Here is a 24,704-nt window from a genome sequence, read left to right as displayed (position 1 = left end):
ATAACTGTGATTTCTTATTTTCACTGCAACCACAAAACACACAAAACAACAGATAACAGACAGCATGTTTACCGATAATCACAGTCCATATAACAGCAGATTATACACAGCAGGGGTTGTCAGAAGAGTAATGTTGACCTTACTTCACACTCAATGTGATTTCTGACACTCCTTCTGCCGCACAAGTGATTTGAAGTCGGGCTCTGCGCTGGAAACGGCGATCCGGAGGGCCTCTGTTGTGTGCTGCAGACTCAATCTGTTTCGGTTGCGATATTTTATTTTTGTGAGCGCAGAGAATGCTGCTTCACACCGGTATGTGGACGGAAACATTGAGATGATGCGTCTTGCCAGTCTGGAGATATTTGGTAGATGCCCCACCAGTTTCCAAAAGTCCACGACATCTGTAATCCGAAATTGACGCTGAAGTTCATTTGAGCTCTTTAACTCCACGAACTCCATTTGAATCTGCACAAGTCCGAGCTGGTCGCTTATTTGCTTCATTTCATTGACTTCAATCAGGAATGGGTTTTTCACAAGTAGAAAAATATTGCTATGGTCCTTGAAGTCGTGGAATCTGGATGTGTAGTTTTGCTTGAGCTCAGTTAGCACCTCACAGAATTGAGATTGACAGGTCAGGAGAGCGTCTGCATGCCTCGCCATCACTTTCTGCACGGTGGGGAAGAAACGGTAATCAGAACCACGGACACTTTGGTCGAGTACATCCAGTTTGTCAGAAAATACTTTGACAGCCGTGTAGAGCTCATACACGGTCTTGTTTCTTCCCTGCATCTTGAGATTAAGTTCGTTCAAGTGCTGCGTAATGTCACACAGGAACGCAACAGACAGCACCCACTCTTTATCATCCAAAAAGGAAAATCGGGAAGTCTCCCCTTGGCCGACAATGAAGGCTTTCAGGGGTTCAATCAAGTCCATTAAATGTGCAAGCATACGTCCTTTAGACAGCCATCTGATCTCGGTGTGTAACACCAAATCTCCATAGTGAGTGTCAAACTCCTCACACAGCAGTTTAAAATTTAAGTGGTTTCTTGCACGGGCCCTGATATAATTAACCACTTCGATTACATTTGCCATCACTTCATTCAGACATTTGAACTTAGCAAACAAGGCTTGTTGATGCACAATACAATGGTATGAGAAAATACCCTCAGCAGCAACCCCGCCGTTTTTAAGCGTCTCTTTCAGCAAGGCCACGGCTCCGTTCCTCTTACCAAGCATCGCCGGTGCGCCATCTGTCGTGAATGCTGTGATTTTTTCTGGGCCAATGTTAAACTTCTGTAATGTTTCCAGCACAGCGTTTTTTATTTCAATGCCCGTTGTTCCATTTTTCAGTGAAACCATGTCAAGCAGTTCCTCTGTAATGTCAAGCTTACTGTTGACCGCCCGGATAAAGATTAGTAATTGTGGCGTGTCATTGACATCCAAGCTTTCGTCCATTGCAAGGCTGACAAACTCAGCGGATGACAGTTTGTCCTTAAGAGTATGTGCAATGTTCTCTGAAATGTCTGATGCCCTCCTAGCTACAGTAGAATCCGACAGTTGCATTGTTTTGGCCTCTCGTTCCAGGTCTTTTTTCTCAGGAAACAACGTTGAACAAGCCAGCAGTATGCAGTCCTTCACCATTTCTCCATCAGTATATGGCTTCATCTTTTTCATCAGTTCATGTGTGATTTTGTAGGATGCCTCTGTCGCTCTTTCACTCGTATTAGTGTGGAAAAAGTTTTTTGGAGCAGTTCGGTTCTGTTTGAGTCTAGCCAGCTTTTCCGCCCTCAGCTCTCCACCTTTCGGAAAGTCGGTACTAAACTTCGGGTGTTTTGTGTCGTGATGGCACTGCAAATTGGACCTTTTAAATTGTGAAATGATGTTGTCACAAAGCAGGCAGGTGCATTTTCCCGAACCGGTGGAGACGAAGAAAAACTCCAGTTCCCAGTCCTCTTTAAATGTTCGATATTCCTCTTCATATTTCCGTTTAGTCGTAGCCATTTTTGCATAGTGCTGTATAGTTATCCCAGTGTGACGTAGCAATTATCTCGCGCGAAACAATCAGAGCGCGAAACCTGACATAATATTTGATTGGCTATTCAGAGGGGGAGGGGCAACGACTGATGTGTGACTTGTGAGTGATAATGAAATGTTGATGAATTCTTCTGACTTTGTTTTTCGTTTTTCAAAGATTTTTTTTAATTTTTTTATTTTTTAAGTGGGACTTAAAAGAGCCGCAGTTAGTCTTAAAAGAGCCGCATGCGGCTCGCGAGCCGCGGGTTGAGTATCGCTGCTTTAAAGTGTCTAAAGAGGACGCTCTGATCAAGGGACTACATGCAGTCGTGTAAATCTGCAGAAAGTGAATTTAACATCAGCTGTGGACAACAAGCCATCAGAGAACACTTTGTGAATGTGAACAGACTTGCACATTTACAGAAAACCTGAGTTGTTTGAAACTGCCATCAGGTGATGAGTGAGGGAATAAAGAGGCCGGGTGGGGATTCAACACTCAGTGTGGGATTAAGACCACGCATACTTTAACAGCTGATCTGAAGAGGATTGACAGCGTGTGACCTGCATGAACACACATCACATGACATGATACTTGTTAGACACTTTGACTCACATACTCAATACTGAGGGCAATCCCCACAGGAGCACTTTGGGGAGAAGTGTCTCAGGGACATGCTGACTGCAGTGGGGTTTGAACCGGTGACCCTCTGATCACCAACACCAACGCACAGCCCACTGCACCACACGCCTCACACATCATCACAGAGAGAAGGGCGCTCTGCAGATGCTGTCAGATCATCAGAATGCAGTGAAGACAAGAGAGATAACAATCACTAGTGGCAGGAGTAGAAACTTGTGGATACTGCAGTTTATCCTGATATACACTCTGTGACGAATGGCCCTAAGTACAAAAGTATGTGCACCAAATGTAGACACTTGGAATATTGTGTAAATCAGTGTAAAGTAGTGCTTCATGCCATATCAGCACGTAATGTCATAAAGTGACTGTGAGTATTTAAATGACTGCAGTGAGGTAAATAGTAGGTGTTCCTCTCACATGTAGAGAAGAAGTGTAAAGAAGCATTACATGGAAATTCTAAAAGTACAAATATGTCAAAAAAAACGACTAAAGTGCAATACTGTCAGCAGACCTCAGCGACAGGGTGGGTGTGTACGGTTTTAGAAGAGTCATTGCGTGCCTATTGATTTGAACACGATCCGTGTATCCATCATTTCCTGCTCTTCTCTAAAGAAGAGGGACCAATGGAAACGTTGTCATGTTGCCGTTGGTCACCATGGAAACATTCATTAGCTAACAATGACATTATTGTTCTATTAATATAAAGGGAGGTCAGGTACTCTTTAAAACAGCTGCTAGTTATGGGTACTTTTTACTGAAGTACATTTCAAAGCCTCTTTACTTTGACTTGAGTAAAGAAGTTTAGTCAGTACTTCTACTTTCACCAGAGTATCTGTACTTCTACTTGAGTAAAGGATGTGTGTACTTCTGCTTGAGTAAAGGATGTGTGTACTTCTACTTGAGTAAAGGATGTGTGTACTTCTACTTGAGTAAAGGATGTGTGTACTTCTACTTGAGTAAAGGATGGGTGTACTTCTACTTGAGTAAAGGATGTGTGTACTTCTACTTGAGTAAAGGATGTGTGTACTTCTACTTGAGGAAAGGATGTGTGTACTTCTACTTGAGTGAAGGATGTGTGTACTTCTACTTGAGTAAAGGATGTGTGTACTTCTTCTTGAGTAAAGGATGTGTGTACTTCTACTTGAGTAAAGGATGTGTGTACTTCTACTTGAGTAAAGGATGGGTGTACTTCTACTTGAGTTAAGGATGTGTGTACTTCTACTTGAGTAAAGGATGTTTGTACTTCTACTTGAGTGAAGGATGTGTGTACTTCTACTTGAGTGAAGGATGTGTGTACTTCTACTTGAGTAAAGGATGTGTGTACTTCTACTGGAGTAAAGGATGTGTGTACTTCTACTTGAGTAAAGGATGTGTGTACTTCTACTTGAGGAAAGGATGTGTGTACTTCTACTTGAGTGAAGGATGTGTGTACTTCTACTTGAGTAAAGGATGTGTGTACTTCTTCTTGAGTAAAGGATGTGTGTACTTCTACTTGAGTAAAGGATGTGTGCACTTCTACTTGATTAAAGGATGTTTGTACTTCTACTTGAGTAAAGGATGTGTGTACTTCTACTTGAGTAAAGGATGTTTGTACTTCTACTTGAGTGAAGGATGTGTGTACTTCTACTTGAGTGAAGGATGTGTGTACTTCTACTTGAGTAAAGGATGTGTGTACTTCTACTGGAGTAAAGGATGTGTGTACTTCTACTTGAGTAAAGGATGTGTGTACTTCTACTTGAGGAAAGGATGTGTGTACTTCTACTTGAGTGAAGGATGTGTGTACTTCTACTTGAGTAAAGGATGTGTGTACTTCTTCTTGAGTAAAGGATGTGTGTACTTCTACTTGAGTAAAGGATGTGTGCACTTCTACTTGATTAAAGGATGTTTGTACTTCTACTTGAGTAAAGGATGTGTGTACTTCTACTTGAGGAAAGGATGTTTGTACTTCTACTTGAGGAAAGGATGTGTGTACTTCTACTTGAGTAAAGGATGGGTGTACTTCTACTTGAGTGAAAGATGTGTGTACTTCTACTTGAGTGAAGGATGTGTGTACTTCTACTTGAGTAAAGGATGTGTGTACTTCTACTTGAGTGAAGGATGTGTGTACTTCTACTTGAGTGAAGGATGTGTGTACTTCTACTTGAGTAAAGGATGTGTGTACTTCTACTTGAGTAAAGGATGTGTGTAATTCTACTTGAGTAAAGGATGTGTGTACTTCTACTTGAGTAAAGGATGTGTGTAATTCTACTTGAGTAAAGGATGTGTGTACTTCTACTTGAGTAAAGGATGTGTGTACTTCTACTTGAGTAAAGGATGTGTGTACTTCTACTTGAGTAAAGGATGTGTGTACTTCTACTTGAGTAAAGGATGTGTGTACTTCTTCTTGAGTGAAGGATGTGTGTACTTCTACTTGAGTAAAGGATGTGTGTACTTCTACTTGAGTAAAGGATGTGTGTACTTCTTCTTGAGTGAAGGATGTGTGTACTTCTACTTGAGTAAAGGATGTGTGTACTTCTACTTGAGTAAAGGATGTGTGTACTTCTACTTGAGTGAAGGATGTGTGTACTTCTACTTGAGTGATGGATGTGTGTCCTTCTACTTAAGTGAAGGATGTGTGTACTTCTACTTGAGTAAAGGATGTGTGTACTTCTACTTGAGTGAAGGATGTGTGTACTTCTACTTGAGTAAAGGATGTGTGTATTTCTACTTGAGTAAAGGATGTGTTTACTTCTACTTGAGTGAAAGATGTGTGTACTTCTACTTGAGTAAAGGATGTGTGTGCTTCTACTTGAGTAAAGGATGTGTTTACTTCTACTTGAGTAAAGGATGTGTGTACTTCTACTTGAGTAAAGGATGTGTGTACTTCTACTTGAGTAAAGGATGTGTGTACTTCTACTTGAGTGAAGGATGTGTGTACTTCTACTTGAGTAAAGGATGTGTGTACTTCTACTTGAGTGAAGGATGTGTGTACTTCTACTTGAGTGAAGGATGTGTGTACTTCTACTTGAGTAAAGGATGTGTGTACTTCTACTTGAGTGAAGGATGTGTGTACTTCTACTTGAGTAAAGGATGTGTGTACTTCTACTTGAGTGAAGGATGTGTGTACTTCTACTTGAGTAAAGGATGTTTGTACTTCTACTTGAGTGAAGGATGTGTGTACTTCTACTTGAGTAAAGGATGTGTGTACTTCTACTTGAGTGAAGGATGTGTGTACTTCTACTTGAGGAAAGGATGTGTGTACTTCTACTTGAGAAAAGGATGTGTGCACTTCTACTTGAGGAAAGGATGTGTGTACTTCTACTTGAGTAAAGGATGTGTGTACTTCTACTTGAGTAAAGGATGTGTGTACTTCTACTTGAGTAAAAGATGTGTTTACTTCTACTTGAGTAAAGGATGTGTGTACTTCTACTTGAGTAAAGAATGTGTTTACTTCTACTTGAGTGAAGGATGTGTGTACTTCTACTTGAGTAAGGGATGTGTGTACTTCTACTTGAGTAAAGGATGTGTGTACTTCTACTTGAGTAAAGGATGTGTGTACTTCTACTTGAGTAAAGAATGTGTTTACTTCTACTTGAGTGAAGGATGTGTGTACTTCTACTTGAGTAAGGGATGTGTGTACTTCTACTTGAGTAAAGGATGTGTGTACTTCTACTTGAGTAAAGGATATGTGTACTTCTACTTGAGTAAAGGATGTTTGTACTGTTCCCCTCTGGTTATTGATCAGTGGGAGCAGAGGTGTGTGAGAGTCTGCTGTCAGGAGAACAGCCACACGGAGGCCATTAGTGCTGAAGACACCTTTCCAGCTGGATAGAACTGAATGTATTCAGCGTCTCTTTGAACCACAGCTTCAAACTCTCAGTAGAAGTTAATGGCTTTACTTTTGGACAGTAAGGGATAGGATGTAACTGAATCAAACTGCTGCACACCATACAACCCTGAAATGAAACGGCCTCTGGCTGCTCACCTGATACAGCCCACAGATATTGATTTATGAATCCAAACCTCACAGGAAGTCCTTGGCATTAAGCTTTCAGTCCGACACGACGGGAAACTGTGAAGTCAATTCATTTCCTTCTCTAAATACACTTAAGGAGCTCCTTTTTTATTCATGAACCCTGAGGCCAGAACTCATTCATAACTCAGAAACCATTTCCTCCTGAGAGTTATCTTTTAAACGCATTAACGCAGTAATGTCAAACAGTGAGTAATGCTGATGCAATTTAGCAACAAAAAATAAACAAGAAGAAGTAACTTAGATATATATTCAAATGTCTGAACCAGGCCTCAGCAGACAGAATACTGTCCGACTAAAGTGAAGAAACTCTTAATGAATGTCCCAGTTTCCACAGAGAAGGAGACGCTGCATCTCTGATCATAACAGCCTGCTGTCAGCAGGATATTACACGGACCCTCAGGACAGAACCAGAGCTTTGATCTCAAATCAAACGCTATGGTTTTAAAAACTCAATTTGGACAAATGGGAAAATACTGAATCAAATGTATGACTTTAGACTTTTCCCTTTGGTTATAAAATAAAAAGACAGGTAATGCAGGTATTTGATTCATGGTGAAGATAATCTTTCTTTGAAGCAGATGGGCATCAAACATACGAGGTGAAGAAAGAATAATGGTTTTCACGGTTTCGTGTTTTCATCTGACACAAAAACTGTATTTGTATTAATTAATTTACGAGTCTTACATGGCTGACTGCAAAAGCTAAATTTAAACTTTCCAAAATAATGGCTGAATCCAATTATCACACCAATTGAATCCATAACAAAGAAACATAAAGTACGGAGGTCGACGGGTGCAAACGCGCTGCAACGTAAACAAGCTGCAGATCTGCTGTAAGCTAGCTAGCTAACGTAGCTAACCTGCTCATTTCAGAATCAGGTTTATTTCCAGGTTTATTTCCAGGCAGGGGCGGACTGGGACAAAAAATCAGCCCGGGAATCTCACCCAGCCCAGCCCATGTGATATGTGAAGGGGGGGGGGGGGGTTGCTAGTGAACTGACAATGGGCGGAGCCTCACTGCGGGAAAACGGTGTACCTCTGTCGCCTGTCAGCGCTACTTGAATGAACCGACCCGGCCGTTCGGTGATTCTCCAGATTCTACAGATGGCCAGTCCGCCACTGCTTCCAGGTAGGTTGACACGTACGAGGAGTTTGACTTGCTGTCGTGGTGCATACATCAAAGTAAACGTTTTTTTTTTTAAACACAGAAAGTCAAAGTCAACTTTAATGTCAATCTGACTCAGTTTGTGTTTACGGACCAAGATATCGAAATGACGTCTCCAACAATCCTGAATGTAAAACTATACAGTATACAGATATGTATAAAACACTAAAGACTCGGGAGAGCTGGGGGTCGCTGCTGCTGTCTGCGCCGCCATCTCAGTGGGCTAAAACAATGAGAATCTATTTTTTTCAAATACATTAAAATAGAGAATAAAATAAAGCAGTAATTGACATTGAAATAAAATATGTGCAGGAAGCAAACCAGATATTGTCAGTATTTCAGATAAACTGACAAACGCTTCCAGACTAACTCTGCCCACCTACAGTACCCCTCCTCTTTCTGTGTTCTCTTCCTCTCCAGCACTCTGATGAGTAGTAAACAGACACCATGCTGTGTGCACTGGGAGAAATGCTGCTCCAAAATCAAGTAAAAGAATAATGAAAACACGGTGTTTTCGCTTGTGAACATTAGACATTACGTTAGATTTCTTGAAATAAGACGGGATATTTAGATGAATCAGATCTTGTAGTTATGGGAGAACTCATTGTGAACTGTATTTCACCAGGATCAGGAGATGTAATTACAAAATGAGCCTGAAATGTTCCAAAGTTTTCTGTTTTCTGATATTAGTTGGTGATTTTCTAATAAATATGTGAAAAGAAATAAGTTTCATCTGAGATACGACTCAAAATAAGATTGTTTTGACTGAACAAGATGAAGCATTGTCTAAAAACAAGACCTGATATCTCACTGACGTGTTACCTCTGAAGTTATGATGTATTATATCAGTAGTAGGAGTAGAGACACATTCTGACTAGATATCAGACACGTATACTGAGCGAGATTTAGAGTTGTTGTGGTGTGATGCAGCAGTTTGCTCGTCTGCTCGGCCTCTCTGTGTTCAGAGGCGTCCTTCTGAGTCTGCTTGAGATGCTGAAGTGTCAGCGGGTCGGGGTCAGTGATGGCGAGGCGGTGCGTTGGGTTTTGAACCTTCTAACAGCGTGAGTTACGCTTTAATTTTCCTGCAGAGGCTCAATGGGTGGCCTTCACCGAGACGAGCCAAGGATAAAACTCCAAGCTGTCAAACCGTGCAGTCAAACATCCGTCACACAGACGGAGACGTTGAAGTCCATTACATAGACTAATCACAGGGAATGTAAAGCATAGAAAACTACTGCAACTAAAATAACTTATGATGAATAATGATTCATTTAATACAAATAAAAACAGCAGGAAAAAAGACATTGAATTACTAATTAACATTCTAGAGCTCCAACGAAGCCGATTCCTCCGTGTCCTTGCCTCTCCGCTGCCATGTGATTCACAACATTCGCCCTGGAATTAAATGTCAAAAAAAGTGCTTTATAGGCACGTTTTAAACAAAAGAACACGTTTAAATAAATGTGTTTTGTGCCACTGTTCGACAATGAGCACAATAACAATACATTAAAAAAATGAAAGCCCAATTGAAATCCCTAATTTACGACCCCATTAACACAGAGGACACAGAAGATAATAAACGCTAAGAGGCACAGAGATAAGAAATGATGTTTCTCCGAAAGTGATTCAATGCGTGTTGGACGAGTTGAGGATGTTTTGCTCCTTAGCTCTGAGACTGCCCAAAGCTACTGAAAGCAATTCTAGAACCCTGAAGGCAAGAGAGACTGAAAAGAGTCAAGGGAAGCTTATCAAAGTTAACAGCATTTAATTACACAAAAGATGCGGAAGTGTACAAAATGAAATGTGCGAGTGGAGGCGCTCTCCACATCCAACCGGTCAGTTCAGGTCAGGGGGTCGAAGAGATCAATTCTTGGCTTGCTCTTCCTGTTGTCATCTGAGGTCTTCTCCTATTGGCCGGCGTTGTCGGGGGGCGGGTCCAATGCAATTCCTGCCTTTTTTTGTAGCTAAATTGCATCATTCTGGCGTCTGTGGTTATCTAAACATTCCCTGCTACACATTATTCAGCGTCAATAAATGAGTGCTAATCCCAGTGTGCTCAGTGTACAACATCACATGTCATTTCATCTTGGTTCAAGGTTTGAAATCGTATGATTCCGCCAGATGCTAAATGCTAACCGGAAGTGACGAATTTTCAGAATAAAAGTGTTAAGCTAATAGTGAGAACTTCCGGTTTTTCAGAATAAAACTGATTTAAATCAAATAGTGTATTTAATTCAAATTACGCCATATCAACATTGATTTTAATTTCTAAAACTACCTTTTCTATATGTTTATGATACAATAAAGTCCGGCAGGATACCGGATCAATGAATCCCGTTGTTGTCACGGTAACCATCATCTGGAGTGTAGAACATGTCCTGGGTTTGAGTATTAAGTTTGTGTTTCCTTGTGTTTTACAGTTTGGGGATATAGAGGATATACAGATCATGATTAAGAAGGGAAACTATAAAGCTATGTTTGTGTCCTCGGGACAAGCCGACAAATCAGTCCGCCGCGTTTTCATTGGATAATCAGGATGGTTCTAGAAAGATATAGCATGAGTGTGTCTCATCTTGTTTATAAGATATATCACGAGAACATGACTCCCGTATACAAGATGTCTCCTGACGTAAACAAAAACGTGATGTAAACAACGTGATGTAAACAGTACATGACATGTACTTTGGGGTGAATTGTCTCAGGGACACAACGACATGCTGACTGCAGTGGGGTTTGAACCTGTGACCCCCTGATCCAACACCAACGCTCTATCCACTGCGCCACACGCCTCCATAAACAACACCGTGACGTAAACATCAATGTGACGTGGCGTAAACAACGTGACGTAAACAACAACGAGACGTCGGAGCTCCGTAAAAACAAAGCTGTCTCTGCCACCTGACGCTCTGTTTGATGCTCAGATTTCTGGAGGAATTCAACCGATTTTGAGGAACAGAAATATTGATTTCTGATCACTTTAACATTTTACAGGGAAAATCTGCATTTTGTTTTGAGGGCGCAGCGCTCCTGTTACCTGGTGCAGACTAAACCCTGATTATATATATATATATTACTAGGGATGCTCCGATCGCCAATTTTGGGGCCGATCGCCGGAATCAGTTTCGGCCGATACCGATTTGATCGAGTGGGCGGAGCCTATGGGGATCTTTCATTTAAAGTGATGTTTAAAACTCAGTTAATGGGGCTCGTTCCCTGGCGCTTCCACAAACAACAACCAACATAATTATTACATTCTGCTTCACACACGTTGCATACCGATATTTTACTATCTTTTTCGGACACCTTAAAATACTGCCAGACCGGTGAAGCCATTTTGGCGAGCTTGTTTTGCCGCGCACGGAGAAAAGTGTCATGTCTTTTACGTCATGCGATCGGCTCTCCTGATCGGCATTTATAGAGAGCACCGATCGATCGGCAGAGAGTGAGTATTGGCCAATATCGATCGGCAGAGAGTGAGTATTGGCCAATATCGATCGGCAGAGAGTGAGTATTGGCCAATATCGATCGGCAGAGAGTGAGTATTGGCCAATATCGATCGGCAGAGAGTGAGTATTGGCCAATATCGATCGGCGGTCGATCGATCGGAGCATTGATGTTGAGGACTTTTTGTAATATATTGTATATTTTGACTTTGTTGTACCTCTAACAGTTAATCCACTAGTTTAACTTTCAGAGATGCTTTATGTTCAAAGTGTATCCCATGTGTTCAGTCACTGAAGCTGGATATGGTCAAACATGGGATGAACTGCATGGTAAAGAAATCCCAGTGCCATAATGGTCCAGTCAGAAGTATTTGTGTGACAGTGAGTGACTGTAAGCGGATAATAACTGCAGATCTGTCTCTGTCTCGTCTGTTTGACTCACTGTCTCTCCGTCTCTGTCAATAGAGACATTGTTCCAGCTGTTCTGCGGCACCAGGCCTCAGAAGCACATTCAAAGAGCCACGGCTGGAAATACTCAGTTTAATCACACGCCTTACAGACAGACTGCCCACTTTGTTTGTCTGTGACCTTTAACCCTTTGTTCTCAAAGTGGCGGAGAAGGTCAAGCTTCATGATCTGTGAGACAACAAGTCCCCGCGGACTGCAATCTGGAGGGACGTCTTTTAAAAACGTCTCCAGTGAAGGTTGATGGGAAAATGAAATGTGGATCCATCACCTGCTTCTGAAGTTTCTCTATAGTCTCACAGAACATGGAAGGGACATGTTGACGTGCACAGATACTCTGCAGTGTGAACCCTGCGAGACACGCTGTCCCTTAACAAACAGAATGCATGAGAGGTGGTTTGATTTTTAACTGCAACAGCCCGTCCACAAGGCGGCGTGCGTTGAAGCTTCAATGGGGTGACATCTCGCTTTGCCGAACTGCATTGTGGGCCGTCGCTTCGCGTTACTCGCTTCGAAAGTTGAGCAATGTTCAACTTTCGAAGCTTTGACGGAAGCGTCAGCCAATCAAATCATATGCCAGTACAAGCTCTAGCCAATCAAAACGCATGCTTGTGTGTCCGGGGCGGGGGATTCATGTGATTGGTTGTTGGTCGAGTTTCAGACACGCCTGCCGGCAAGCTTCAACACACGCCGCCGTGTGGACGCTGCGTAAAACGTAATTCTTTCTTTGTTAGTGCACACATGCTCCTCTCTCCAGCCACTCTTCACCTCATGCTTCTCTTTCTGGGCGCTTCCACATTTCTGTATTCTGTATTATTAACAGTCAGCGATGTTTCGAGTTGTTCGGCTAAAACAAACACATGTCAACAATGTTTCTATCAGGCAGACTGGAGGTGGATCACAAAGGAGCACATTGTCCTTAATCTGTCTCCATTGGGTTTTGAGCTTCTTGCAGCTGGTCTCCCAGCTGTGTGCGTCACTCTTTAGTGTCCCCTGGTCTCCCAGCTGTGTGCGTCACTCTTTAGTGTCCCCTGGTCTCCAGCTATGTGCGTCACTCTTTAGTGTACCCTGGTCTCCCAGCTGTATGCGTAACTCTTTAGTGTGCCCTGGTGTCCCAGCTGTGTGCGTCACTTTTTAGTGTCCCCTGGTCTCTCAGCTATGTGCGTCACTCTTTAGTGTCCCCTGGTCTCCCAGCTGTATGCGTAACTCTTTAGTGTCCCCTGGTGTCCCAGCTGTGTGCGTCACTTTTTAGTGTCCCCTGGTCTCTCAGCTGTGTGCGTCACTTTTTAGTGTCCCCTGGTCTCTCAGCTATGTGCGTCACTCTTTAGTGTCCCCTGGTCTCCGTTGTGTTTTGAGCTTCTTCAGCGGTTTTTTTCAGCTTTTAGTAAACGCTGCATGTCTCCTCAAGCTGCTGAATGTTCTCTAAATGCTGCATGTGTTGTTTCTGAAGATGTTTCTTCATGTGGAACCTTTGGGCTTTTATATCTGCATCCTTTCTGAAGCTGCAGCGTGTTTCTCTTGATGGAAGAGTTTTTTTTAGATATCAGATGGAGTTTGCGATGCTTTTGTTTTGAATGAATGTCCCAGAGTTTTGCCTCACCAGTTATATAGAAAGCAAAAACAACAGTTCTGTGGCTTTCCAGTTGGTTTAAGAGTTGGTTCACTCTAAAGTCAGCATACTGAACACTGAAAGTTCAAATCAATTCAAATGAGAGGGCTTCAAATGTTTTTACGTCAAATATCCTAAAAGGACTTTAGATGCTTTCGTCCAACTTGAGATATAATGGAAATATGAATCGAATATAAAACATATACTCTTTGGTGTGTGTCGTGCATACATAGAGGAATTAAATTAACCTGTTATACAAACTTTTGTACAATAAAAAATATAGAGAAATATTTACACAAATATTAAAAATTAAAATATTTCTGAATTGCATTGTTGGAATTGTGCTGTTTTATTTAGAAGTACTATGTACAGACATTTATTAATTTGATTGAACTTCTTTTTTAAACATTTTTGCCTTTTTTAGTTGTCTTTTCCTTTTCTTTTCAACTTGTGAAAACAATTAAGGCTACCAATGACATCCCAATCAGACAAACTACATTTAATAAATATAACATCCTAAATCAGAGCAGTGAGGGCTCTAAGGGGTTAAAATGAGGAGGGCAGTGGTCTCTCCGGTTCTCCTCCCGGCTCCGCCTCCGACACACACCGATTTCGGATCCTAAAACTCGGATAAGACTTCACCTGTTCTCCTCCCTGCTTCTCCTCCTCCTGAATCCCCTCAGCATGGGTGCGCTTCGTCCTTGATGTTATATCCTGAGCGCAGCGCGGAAGGATACGTTAGAGGAAATTAGGTCGCGTTCAGGTAAAAACACACCTCTGATCAAACGGACTTTTTCTCGGGTTTTCTGCTCTGTGTGTTACAGCAACTTTACTGTCGATACTGATACCCTAAAAACCACCCGTGGCTCAGCATTGGTGTAAAGTAACTAAGTACAATTGTAAGATATTTTACTTAGTATTTAAAATGTTGAAACTTCGTTCTTTTACTCCACTATGTATTTAATACCGTTAGTTACTACGAGGCTAATGTATCTGCATTGCTTCTCTCTCTGCTCGGTGCCTCAGACAGGTGCTGTGTGTGCATCACATTATGTGTTAATATACACACATCTATCTGCAGTGATGTTTAAACAGGCTGTTTGCAGTGCAGCTGCTCTGTGGACCAGGGGGTTGGGTTCCAACACCTTTAAACTGGAGGGTTATCACTGGTTCGACCCCCCCCCCCCCCCCCCCCCCCCCTCCCTCCTCCTCCTGTTTGCACGGCAAGTGGGTTAAGCTCATTGTTAATGTTCGTAGATAGATTTATTTCAGGTATGTCTTAACACAATGCATTTATTTAATTGTCTTACATTTGACTTTTGCTTACATTTCTTTTATGTTGTATCAAAGTTGAAAAATGTGGAAAAAGTCTAAAAATGTAAAGAAAAAGGTCAAAAAGTGTCAAAAATATATAGTCATTGTGTCTTATTTTGAAAAATATATATTTTTTAAATCATAAAAGTACAAATATAATAACGAAATTCATATCATAGTGTATTGTAAAATATACACAACATGTGGTAAAAAGGGTTAAAAATCCCAAAAAATATGAGAACATGTTATAGTATTTAGGAAAATATTAAAAAAAAGTCTAAAAATATATTAAAAAGTATACTAGTGTTTCAAAAGAAATATATAAAACACATGTTAAACGACGTTCAAAACTGTGAAAAAGTAACAAAAGTTAAAAAAAAGATGATATATATTATCAAAGAAATATGATATATATTATATCCCAATCAGACGCAGAGGTTTCTTCATGTGGAACATTTGGCTTTTTATAACTGCATCCTTTCTGAAGCTGCAGCGCGTTTCTCCTGAAGGAAGAGTTTTGAGTTGTTGAAGTGCATTTGCATCATCACTGAAGATACTTCTTTTTAAAAACAGAAACAGGCTGTTTCCCTGGTTGATATTCGATACTTTGGGGATTTTCCTTGCCCTCATTTTCTGCTCTGACTTTGCTTTGAAAATCCTCAACGAGCACCAAAGCAGCAGCTAGTGAAGTATGTTTCAATGAGGACGGGACGTCTTCTGTACACTTTGTAAAGAACGTGTTTTCATTAAATCTTTATTCTGCAACTGCATGCCCTACTTTCCTCTGTAATGTATTCTGAACACACTCTGACCATTCAACTCCTCGTCTCTACGCTCAAATCAAACCAAACCAAACCAAACCAAACCAATCATTCACTTTTTGGGGGAATCGACTCCCTTTCATCACAGCTGGGACTCTGCTCTCCCTCTGATAACACTACGTTCAGTTTGCTCCAGCGAAGAGATGCTCGTGTTTCCAAAGTGTAACACGGCTATTTTTAGATGGTGTAAATAAGGAATGAAAGCTCTGGTTTGATCTGCACAGCGAGTCTCTGTGTGCACCGAAGAGAAGGAGCTCTCATTTCAGCACATCAGAAAAACATCATTTCACGTATTTGTATTCTCGTCGTTTTTTTACCATGTTTTTAGAGCTGATTTTAGAATGCATGTAAACAATAAACGGAAATAACCTTTGAACATACTTTAGTTTGGGTTAACTAAAAGAAAATAGTTTTCTGTCTTGATTTCAGTTTATTTGCAGCTCAATGTGTCTTAAAAGAGTGTCTTTAAAGAGAGGCGGTTTGTAATCAGACACCAGGAGCGCTAGAACATATTATATGGCTTAATAACACGGATGGATATAAAGATGGATGGAGGGTGATCAGTGTTTATAACCCCAGAGCTTCACAGTGGTGTTATATTGTTCTCCCTTCACTCTAACATGCTTCAGCCCTGTGTGTTGGATGGATGGATTATGGATGGATGTAAGTATAGATGGATGGATGTAAGGATGGATGGACAGATAGATGGATGGATGATGGATTGATGGATGTAGGTATAGATGGATGGATTGATGGATGGATGGATGTAAGTATAGATGGATGGTTGGATGTATGGATGGATGGTTGAATGGATGGATGGATGGATGGTTGGATGGATGGATGTAAGTATAGATGTATGGATGGATGGTTGAATGGATGGATGGATGGATGGTTGGATGGATGGATGTAAGTATAGATGTATGGATGGATGGATGGTTGGATGGATGGATGTATGGATGGATGGATGGATGGTTGGATGGATGGACTGATGATGCAGTCTAACATGAAGGAGTTGCTGCTCAGTGTTTGGTATGGACTTCACATCGCAGCACATCAGTGGCATCTTCACACAAAAGCAGAGATAAATATTTAACGGGAACATATTCTTTTATCTCGCTTGTCTCCTCGCTTTGGTTTTGTATTCTCTTTGAAAGTACAACTTTCCACAGATCCAATCAAAGTCTTATTTTCTATCTTGCAAGTAGAGACACTACATACTCATATACACCTGAACATCAGCAGGAGAGGACTCTTTAAAGTAGAGACACTACATACTGATATACACCTGAACATCAGCAGGAGAGGACTCTTTAAAGTAGAGACACTACATACTCATATACACCTGAACATCAGCAGGAGAGGACTCTTTAAAGTAGAGACACTACATACTGATATACACCTGAACATCAGCAGGAGAGTACTCTTTAAAGTAGAGACACTACATACTGATATACACCTGAACATCAGCAGGAGAGGACTCTTTAAAGTAGAGACACTACATACTGATATACACCTGAACATCAGCAGGAGAGGACTCTTTAAAGTAGAGACACTACATACTGATATACACCTGAACATCAGCAGGAGAGGACTCTTTAAAGTAGAGACACTACATACTGATATACACCTGAACATCAGCAGGAGAGGACTCTTTAAAGTAGAGACACTACATACTGACATACACCTGAAAATCAGCAGGAGAGGACTCTTTAAAGTAGATACACTACATACTGATATACACCTGAACATCAGCAGGAGAGGACTCTTTAAAGTAGATACACTACATACTGATAAACACCTGAACATCAGCAGGAGAGGACTCTTTAAAGTAGAGACACTACATACTGACATACACCTGAACATCAGCAGGAGAGGACTCTTTAAAGTAGATACACTACATAGTGATATACACCTGAACATCAGCAGGAGAGGACTCTTTAAAGTAGAGACACTACATACTGACATACACCTGAACATCAGCAGGAGAGGACTCTTTAAAGTAGATACACTACATACTGACATACACCTGAACATCAGCAGGAGAGGACTCTTTAAAGTAGATACACTACATACTGATATACACCTGAACATCAGCAGGAGAGGACTCTTTAAAGTAGAGACACTACATACTGATATACACCTGAACATCAGCAGGAGAGGACTCTTTAAAGTAGAGACACTACATGCTGATATACACCTGAACATCACCAGGAGAGGACTCTTTAAAATAGAGACACTACATACTGATATACACCTGAACATCAGCAGGAGAGGACTCTTTAAAGTAGAGACACTACATACTGATATACACCTGAACATCAGCAGGAGAGGACTCTTTAAAGTAGAGACACTACATGCTGATATACACCTGAACATCACCAGGAGAGGACTCTTTAAAATAGAGACACTACATACTGATATACACCTGAACATCAGCAGGAGAGGACTCTTTAAAGTAGAGACACTACATACTGATATACACCTGAACATCAGCAGGAGAGGACTCTTTAAAGTAGAGACACTACATACTGATATACACCTGAACATCAGCAGGAGAGGACTCTTTAAAGTAGAGACACTACATACTGATATACACCTGAACATCAGCAGGAGAGGACTCTTTAAAGTAGAGACACTACATACTGATATACACCTGAACATCAGCAGGAGAGGACTCTTTAAAGTAGAGACACTACATACTGATATACACCTGAACATCAGCAGGAGAGGACTCTTTAAAGTAGAGACACTAAATACTGATATACACCTGAACATCAGCAGGAGAGGACTCTTTAAAGTAGAGACACTACATACTGATATAGAGCTCCTGCGGATGATGTCACATATGCTGGTCACGTGACGAGAAACGAAGGGGGCAGCCATTTTGGCAGTAATCGCGTCAGTAAATTCATTGGCAGGCACTGGCAGACTGTCGAGGATGGTGGATAACTGCTGTGCACCAGGTTGCACAAATAGGCGTGGGAAGAAGAAAGGTGTATCTTATTATCGCATTCCAAAAGACGCGAGAGGAGGGAAAAGTGGATCGCAGCGATTAAAAGAGCCAGGAGCCGTCTGAACAAGACTGAAAGATGGGAACCCCCGGCCGTTTGCTTTCGCTTATGCAGTGATCACTTCATATCAGGTGGGTGAAGGAATACAGTACAATGCTACAAAAAGTTTCTGGTCAGTTTAATTTTTACCGAAGTAGAATCTAGCACCCAGTTATTATAGCTAACGGACTCTGTGATGTCCCTTTTTAACTCAACAAGTGTGGCTCTGGTGCAGCCTAGCCAGTTAGCTTGTAGCAAGCTAGTGGTAAACAAACCCGTGTTGAAAATATTCCTCGGGACTCGGGGAGAGCAGCTCTCCCCGAGTCCCGCTGTGCAGTTGCAGTGGGCTCCCAGCACAACACCGTCGTTCCTGACCACCACCCATGGCTTTAGTTGACTTTCATTAAGCCTTTGGGAGTGATTAACCTATATATGAAATTCAAAATAGATAAATAAAGGTTAAAAACGCCAGCCACTTTGGTTGAGTACGTTCAAAAATACAAACTAGTTTCAGACGCACTGCAGTAGCTATCCAAGCTAATAAACAAACATGCTAACGTGACACTGCCGTAGCTAGACAAGCTAATAAACAAACAATGCTAACGTGACACTGCCTATCAAACTGGAATAATTTAATACTTACCCTTGCAGTGATGATGCCGAAGTTTTTGGATGTAAGACTCCACAGTTGAATGTTGTTTACGAAGCCGGACTGACACCATTTGTAAGCCTCCAAGCTTTTGTAAGCTCTGAGGGAGTCTCCTGAGTACACTGATGGAAAGCTTACAAGATAGCTGTGGATGTCCGCGTAGCGCAAGTCGGGTACATCGTCTTCAGAGCAGGAGGTTATGCTCTTGAAAAGCACACCGGGTGCATTATATGGGTTGCTTATATTTAATCTTTCTAATTTTGTACTATAAAGCCGAATTTCACTTGAATTAAAATGAGATGTATACTCGCACGGTAGGAAAACGATGGCGCCGGTCGTCATGTTTACTGCCAAAATGGTGGCTGATAACCAAAAGTCATGTGACCGCAGGAGCTCTATACACCTGAACATCAGCAGGAGAGGACTCTTTAAAGTAGAGACACTAAATACTGATATACACCTGAACATCAGCAGGAGAGGACTCTTTAAAGTAGAGACACTAAATACTGATATACACCTGAACATCAGCAGGAGAGGACTCTTTAAAGTAGAGACACTACATACTGATATACACCTGAACATCAGCAGGAGAGGACTCTTTAAAGTAGAGACACTAAATACTGATATACACCTGAACATCAGCAGGAGAGGACTCTTTAAAGTAGAGACACTACATACTGATATACACCTGAACATCAGCAGGAGAGGACTCTTTAAAGTAGAGACACTAAATACTGATATACACCTGAACATCAGCAGGAGAGGACTCTTAAGATATTCTACAAATAATATTTAAAAACATAAAAAAATATATATCTTTTTTAATATCTTTTTTTTGTTATATTTTTCATTAGTTTTACCAAAATAACTTGATTTAATTGTATTTAAAATAACATTTCCCAAAAAATAAATCCTTCGAATCTGCCTATTCAGTTTCTGTTGGAATGTGAAGGGTTAAATGAAAGAAGCTCGTCTCTGCGAGTGACGGAGCCTACACACGGCGGCGTGCGTTGCCGCTTGCCGGCGGGGGGGGCTGAAACTCGACCAACAACCAATCACATGAATCTCCCGCCCCAGACACACAAGCACGCGGTTTGATTGGCTAGAGCTTGCACTGGCATGTGATTCGATTGGCTGACGCCTCCGTCGAGGCGGCAAAAGTAGAACATTGCTCTACTTTTGCAGCGAGCACCGCGAGAGAAGCTACGCTTTGCTCACACAATGCAGTTTGGCGAATCGTGACATCACCCCATTCAAAGTGAAGCGGCAACGCACGCCGCCGTGTGTAGGGGCCGTTACTGTGAAGAGAGGAGCTGTTGGACGTCCAGGCGATCCAGCTATGAATTCACAGAGGGCCCAGCTGTAGTAACTGAACGAGAGAGTAATGTCAAATGACAGTACAATTGACCAATCATGTCTTCCCTCTAAATGGGTGGGTGTTATTGAGAGGCGAAGTCCCTCCCCTTCCGGGAGCCTCCATGGGACCCCGGAAGCGGAAAATTATACATTGTCGTCAATGGAGAGAGAAAAGTTATCTTTCGATCCCGTTTGAATTGTGTCACGAATTACACATATGATGTTTGTCAATCTTAAACAATAATTTACATGTAAAAAAAGTCACAGTTTGTCGTAAAACTGTTGAAATATAAGACTATGAAAAATACGCAACTAGAAAGACTACAAATCCCAAATGCATTCTGGGTCGCGTAAGTGATGTCATTGGCGATAACGTTCCAAGACTGGTTGCGACTCGCAAAGCAAAGAAGAAGAAGAAGATCTTGCAATTAAAGCAAAGCAGAAGAAGAAGACTGATTTATTCCCTAATAATTATATAATAATTATTCCAATAAATATAAGAAATAAATTCACTTTTAAAAGATGCCCGTTTGCTTTGTACCAGGTTGTAATCACAAAAGAGATCATACCACTTGCTCGTTCTATCGCTTCCCGTCTGATGAAAGGACCAGGAGTCGTTGGACCAAACATATCAGGTAATATACATGTTTTGCATGGAACATAGTCAAGTTAGCTACCTAGCTAGTAGCGAGCATGTTAGTTAGCATTACATTACATTACTTAGCCTTGTCATTTATATTAGCCTTAACATGAAGTAAACCAAAATGTTAAACAGTAAGAGTAGTCATGATGGTAAGTATTTTGTGAAACATTTGAAGAGTAGCCTGTCGTCCCCTCCACCAGGTGCTAATGGGGCGGGAGGTAGGCTAACGCCACATTAGCATCAGCGATCTTTTCTACTTAATGCTATCTGCACAAATGGTTAACATTGAACATTAAAAGATCAGGCAGTTCAGGGAGAGTCGAAGCAAGGAAGGAAGGAAGGAAGGAAGGAAGGAAGGAAGGAAGGAAGGAAGGAAGGAAGGAAGGAAGGAAGGAAGGCAGGCAGGGAGCTTTGCATGACATTCTTCTGGACGTGTTTCATTGTGATGATAGTGAGAGTGAGTCAATCTGTTTGTTGGAAAGACAGTAGTTGAGTGATTACTGAGAGAACATTATTAAAAGAGATAATTATTCAGTGTTGTTACTTTAAAGTGTTGTTACTGACCTTTTTCTCTCTTATTGTCTTTACCTCACCTGTAACTGCTGAGACCCTGAGGAACATGCACACTGACCTGCTCTGGTAACCTGATTTCCACTGTACGTAATAGTATTTGGTTATGGTATATTATTTATATACATCAAAGGCACAATGCACCCCCCAGAGACACATGTATTGTGTGATATTTTGCATAGGTCATGTGAAATCATCTTTACATACTAGAAAACTGTAGGAGCGGCAACTTGTTTTGAAATTGAATTTTTAATATCCGATAATAAAGTTGATCTGTTTTCTTTATTCTTCTCTCTCCCCAGCTCCATCCATCACCGTTCTCTGTTCCTGCAGGTCCTGCTTGCTAATCAATATTCATATGTTTTTACACAATTACAAATGAAGTCAATGTATTGTATGACATGAAGCTGTGCTTCATTCTGAGTCAATAATAAATTCATTCTGCCTTCAACTTCAAAATGATTGTGGACTGCACCGACATCCATGTAGCTGCCCCCCCCCCCCCCCCCCCCCCCCCCCCAGTAAGATGAACCAAGCAAAGCTGACACTCAACATACAGCTGTGCTCTTAAGTTTACATGAAGAATTTGTGAAATATTGGTAATAACAGGTTTAAATGATTATTAGTAATTAATTATATAATTGTCTCATTGTAGACGAGCAGACAGGGAGCCAGATGAGAAGAATATGCAGCTGCCATTTTCCACATGGAAAAGAGAAAAGGCCAAGTGTATTTGAGTGGACAAAAGAGAAATCCCAAATACGAAAAATAAAATTATACAATTTAGAGATATTTATACAAATATATATATATATCCTATATACACCATCATGTATAATGATGGTGTATGATGTAGAAGGAAGTGTGGTATATAACAAGTAAATATAGAGTTACATACAGATCCATGTTGCAGCAAAAGATGGAATAACTAAGAAGCACGCAGTATAATAATAATTACACGCAACAATTAAATAACTGCTCAGCATCTCCACCACAATCCCAATCTGCTGTGTCCTGTTTTCCTCCCCTCTGCATAACACCCCATCACACATACGAAACACAACGCAGAGTCCGAGGGTGTTCAGAGTATGTTTATTTAAATGTCCTCCTCTCTACTGGCCAACACAGGGAGCATATGCTGGGTGTAGAATTGTTCCAGGAGGAGATTGCCATGCCATGCAGGGTCTTTGGGGATGGGGATGATGATCGCCTCCTTCGTGGTCCACAGTAGCAGAGACTCCGGTCTGTGATGTGCAGCTGTTATATAATATACAATACATTTTTGAAAAACATTCGATCAACAAAAAAGGATTTGGTCAGGATCTAGAGTCAGTGTGTAGTTTATTAATAATCAATGCTCTCTACATTAGGAAAACACATACCAGTGTACCAGAGGGAGTCACACACAGCTGTGCCTAGATAACCAAACAAATTGACAAGATAACCAAAATCCTTGAATCTACACACAGCAAATAAACTCAAATGACACGAGATGTAAAAGGAGATCACACATATAGTCGATATAGAACTGGCCGCTTCAATCTGAAGAGCAACTAAAACAAAACACGGGAGTGTATCTTGTTCTTGTGAACACTAATGTTATCCACAGCATACACAGACACCACGAAGTTCTTAAGGAGAAAACTAGTTGCTAAAACAAAACACGTTAGTGTACCTTGTTAGCTAGCTGACATTAACGTTAAACTTTGCACTCATATTACTCACTGAGAGCCGGTCCCGCATGCTGACTCTTACAGAACCGACTAACTCCCCTTTCGTGTATGTACAGCCCTCAACATGCCCAGACTTGCAGTGATTTTCACCTCGTTTTATACTTTTTCGCCTCACTCTGAATGAAACAGGTGACACATGCTAACGTGACGGCCATCTTTGTGATGGTGACGCGTATTGTGCGAGACCAGAGACATGTAGTTCAGAGCGGTTTCACACACAACAATTGTAACTTCACAGTTTTACGACACATTTTTATTGTTTTGACTTGCAAAATGTTCTTTTAATTTGACAAACATCATATGTGTCATTCGTGGCACAATTCAAACGGGATCGAAAGATGACTTTTCTCTCTCCATTGACTTCAATGTATAATTTTCCACTTCCGGGGTCCCATGGGTCGGAAGTTGATGGGCGGGACTTCGCCTCTCTATTATCGCGGACTTTATGACAAGTTCTGCCCGCTGTGAAACTTTTCTTGTTTCCATAGCAACAACAACTTCCTGTCAACAGCGTTAACTCGCTTTCAAAATAAAAGCATGCCAAATTAAACTTAAGAAATACAACTGCAACGAAAGTAACAAATACAATGCAATATCCTTTTGAATTTCAAAGAACACAAATAGGGTTATTTACAGGTGTTGTTTTGTGTGGTAGAGGGTCGCTTTCATTGATGCGTTTTGCACCCCGGGCCGTTGTTTTGATATTCTGCTGAAGTATACGCTGTAACGTAATAACTCTAGGGAAGGGGTGGGGGTCAGAGGGCCTAGGTATAAAAGTCACGGCTCGCCACTGACACTGATACACCTGAACATCAGCAGGAGAGGACTCTTTAAAGTAGAGACACTTAATACTAATTTGAAGTGAGGAGGACTGGTTTTCTTTGTCACTCAGTAACTTTAGAAACGTTAACACTATCCTCAACCAGCAGCACTTTTACTGTCCAGTGATTTCCTGACTTTATATAACTTTCTATAATAGGTAATACATTAACTTTTTTAGGGTTTGAGATTTCCTAGAAGGTCATACTTGCTCTGTTTTGTTCAGAATCCATTTGACTTATCCCAGTCCTTATGACCTTGGATAAGGAGTAATGGATTTCATTGAAGGTTATCAGGATACAAGATAACTGTACTCTCTTAAAGTAACTTAAAAAAAAGATGTCATCAGATTACAGTTTCATTCCTTAAAAATGGGGATTACTAGCAGGATTACAAAGTT

General features: G+C 41.1%; 2 protein-coding genes across 2 annotated transcripts in view; one reads left to right on the top strand and one right to left on the bottom strand.

Moving 5' to 3' along the window:
- gramd1bb (GRAM domain containing 1Bb) overlaps window positions 1-24,704 on the top strand; it is a 186,377-nt gene that overhangs the window by 17,446 nt on the left and 144,227 nt on the right. The window lies entirely within an intron of this gene.
- LOC307034990 (general transcription factor II-I repeat domain-containing protein 2B-like) lies at window positions 151-2,001 on the bottom strand (the record flags this gene model as incomplete). The annotated part of the gene is made up of 1 exon (XM_079673914.1): window positions 151-2,001. The coding sequence occupies one exon, from the start codon at window positions 1,999-2,001 to the stop codon at window positions 151-153; it is 1,851 nt and encodes a 616-aa protein (XP_079530040.1).

This window comes from Notothenia rossii, assembly GCF_949606895.1.
Source record: "Notothenia rossii genome assembly, chromosome: 4".
Taxonomy (NCBI): Eukaryota; Metazoa; Chordata; class Actinopteri; order Perciformes; family Nototheniidae; genus Notothenia; species Notothenia rossii.
The sequence above is the reverse complement of the archived record's forward strand: the minus strand, read 5'-3'. Positions and strand labels throughout refer to the sequence as shown.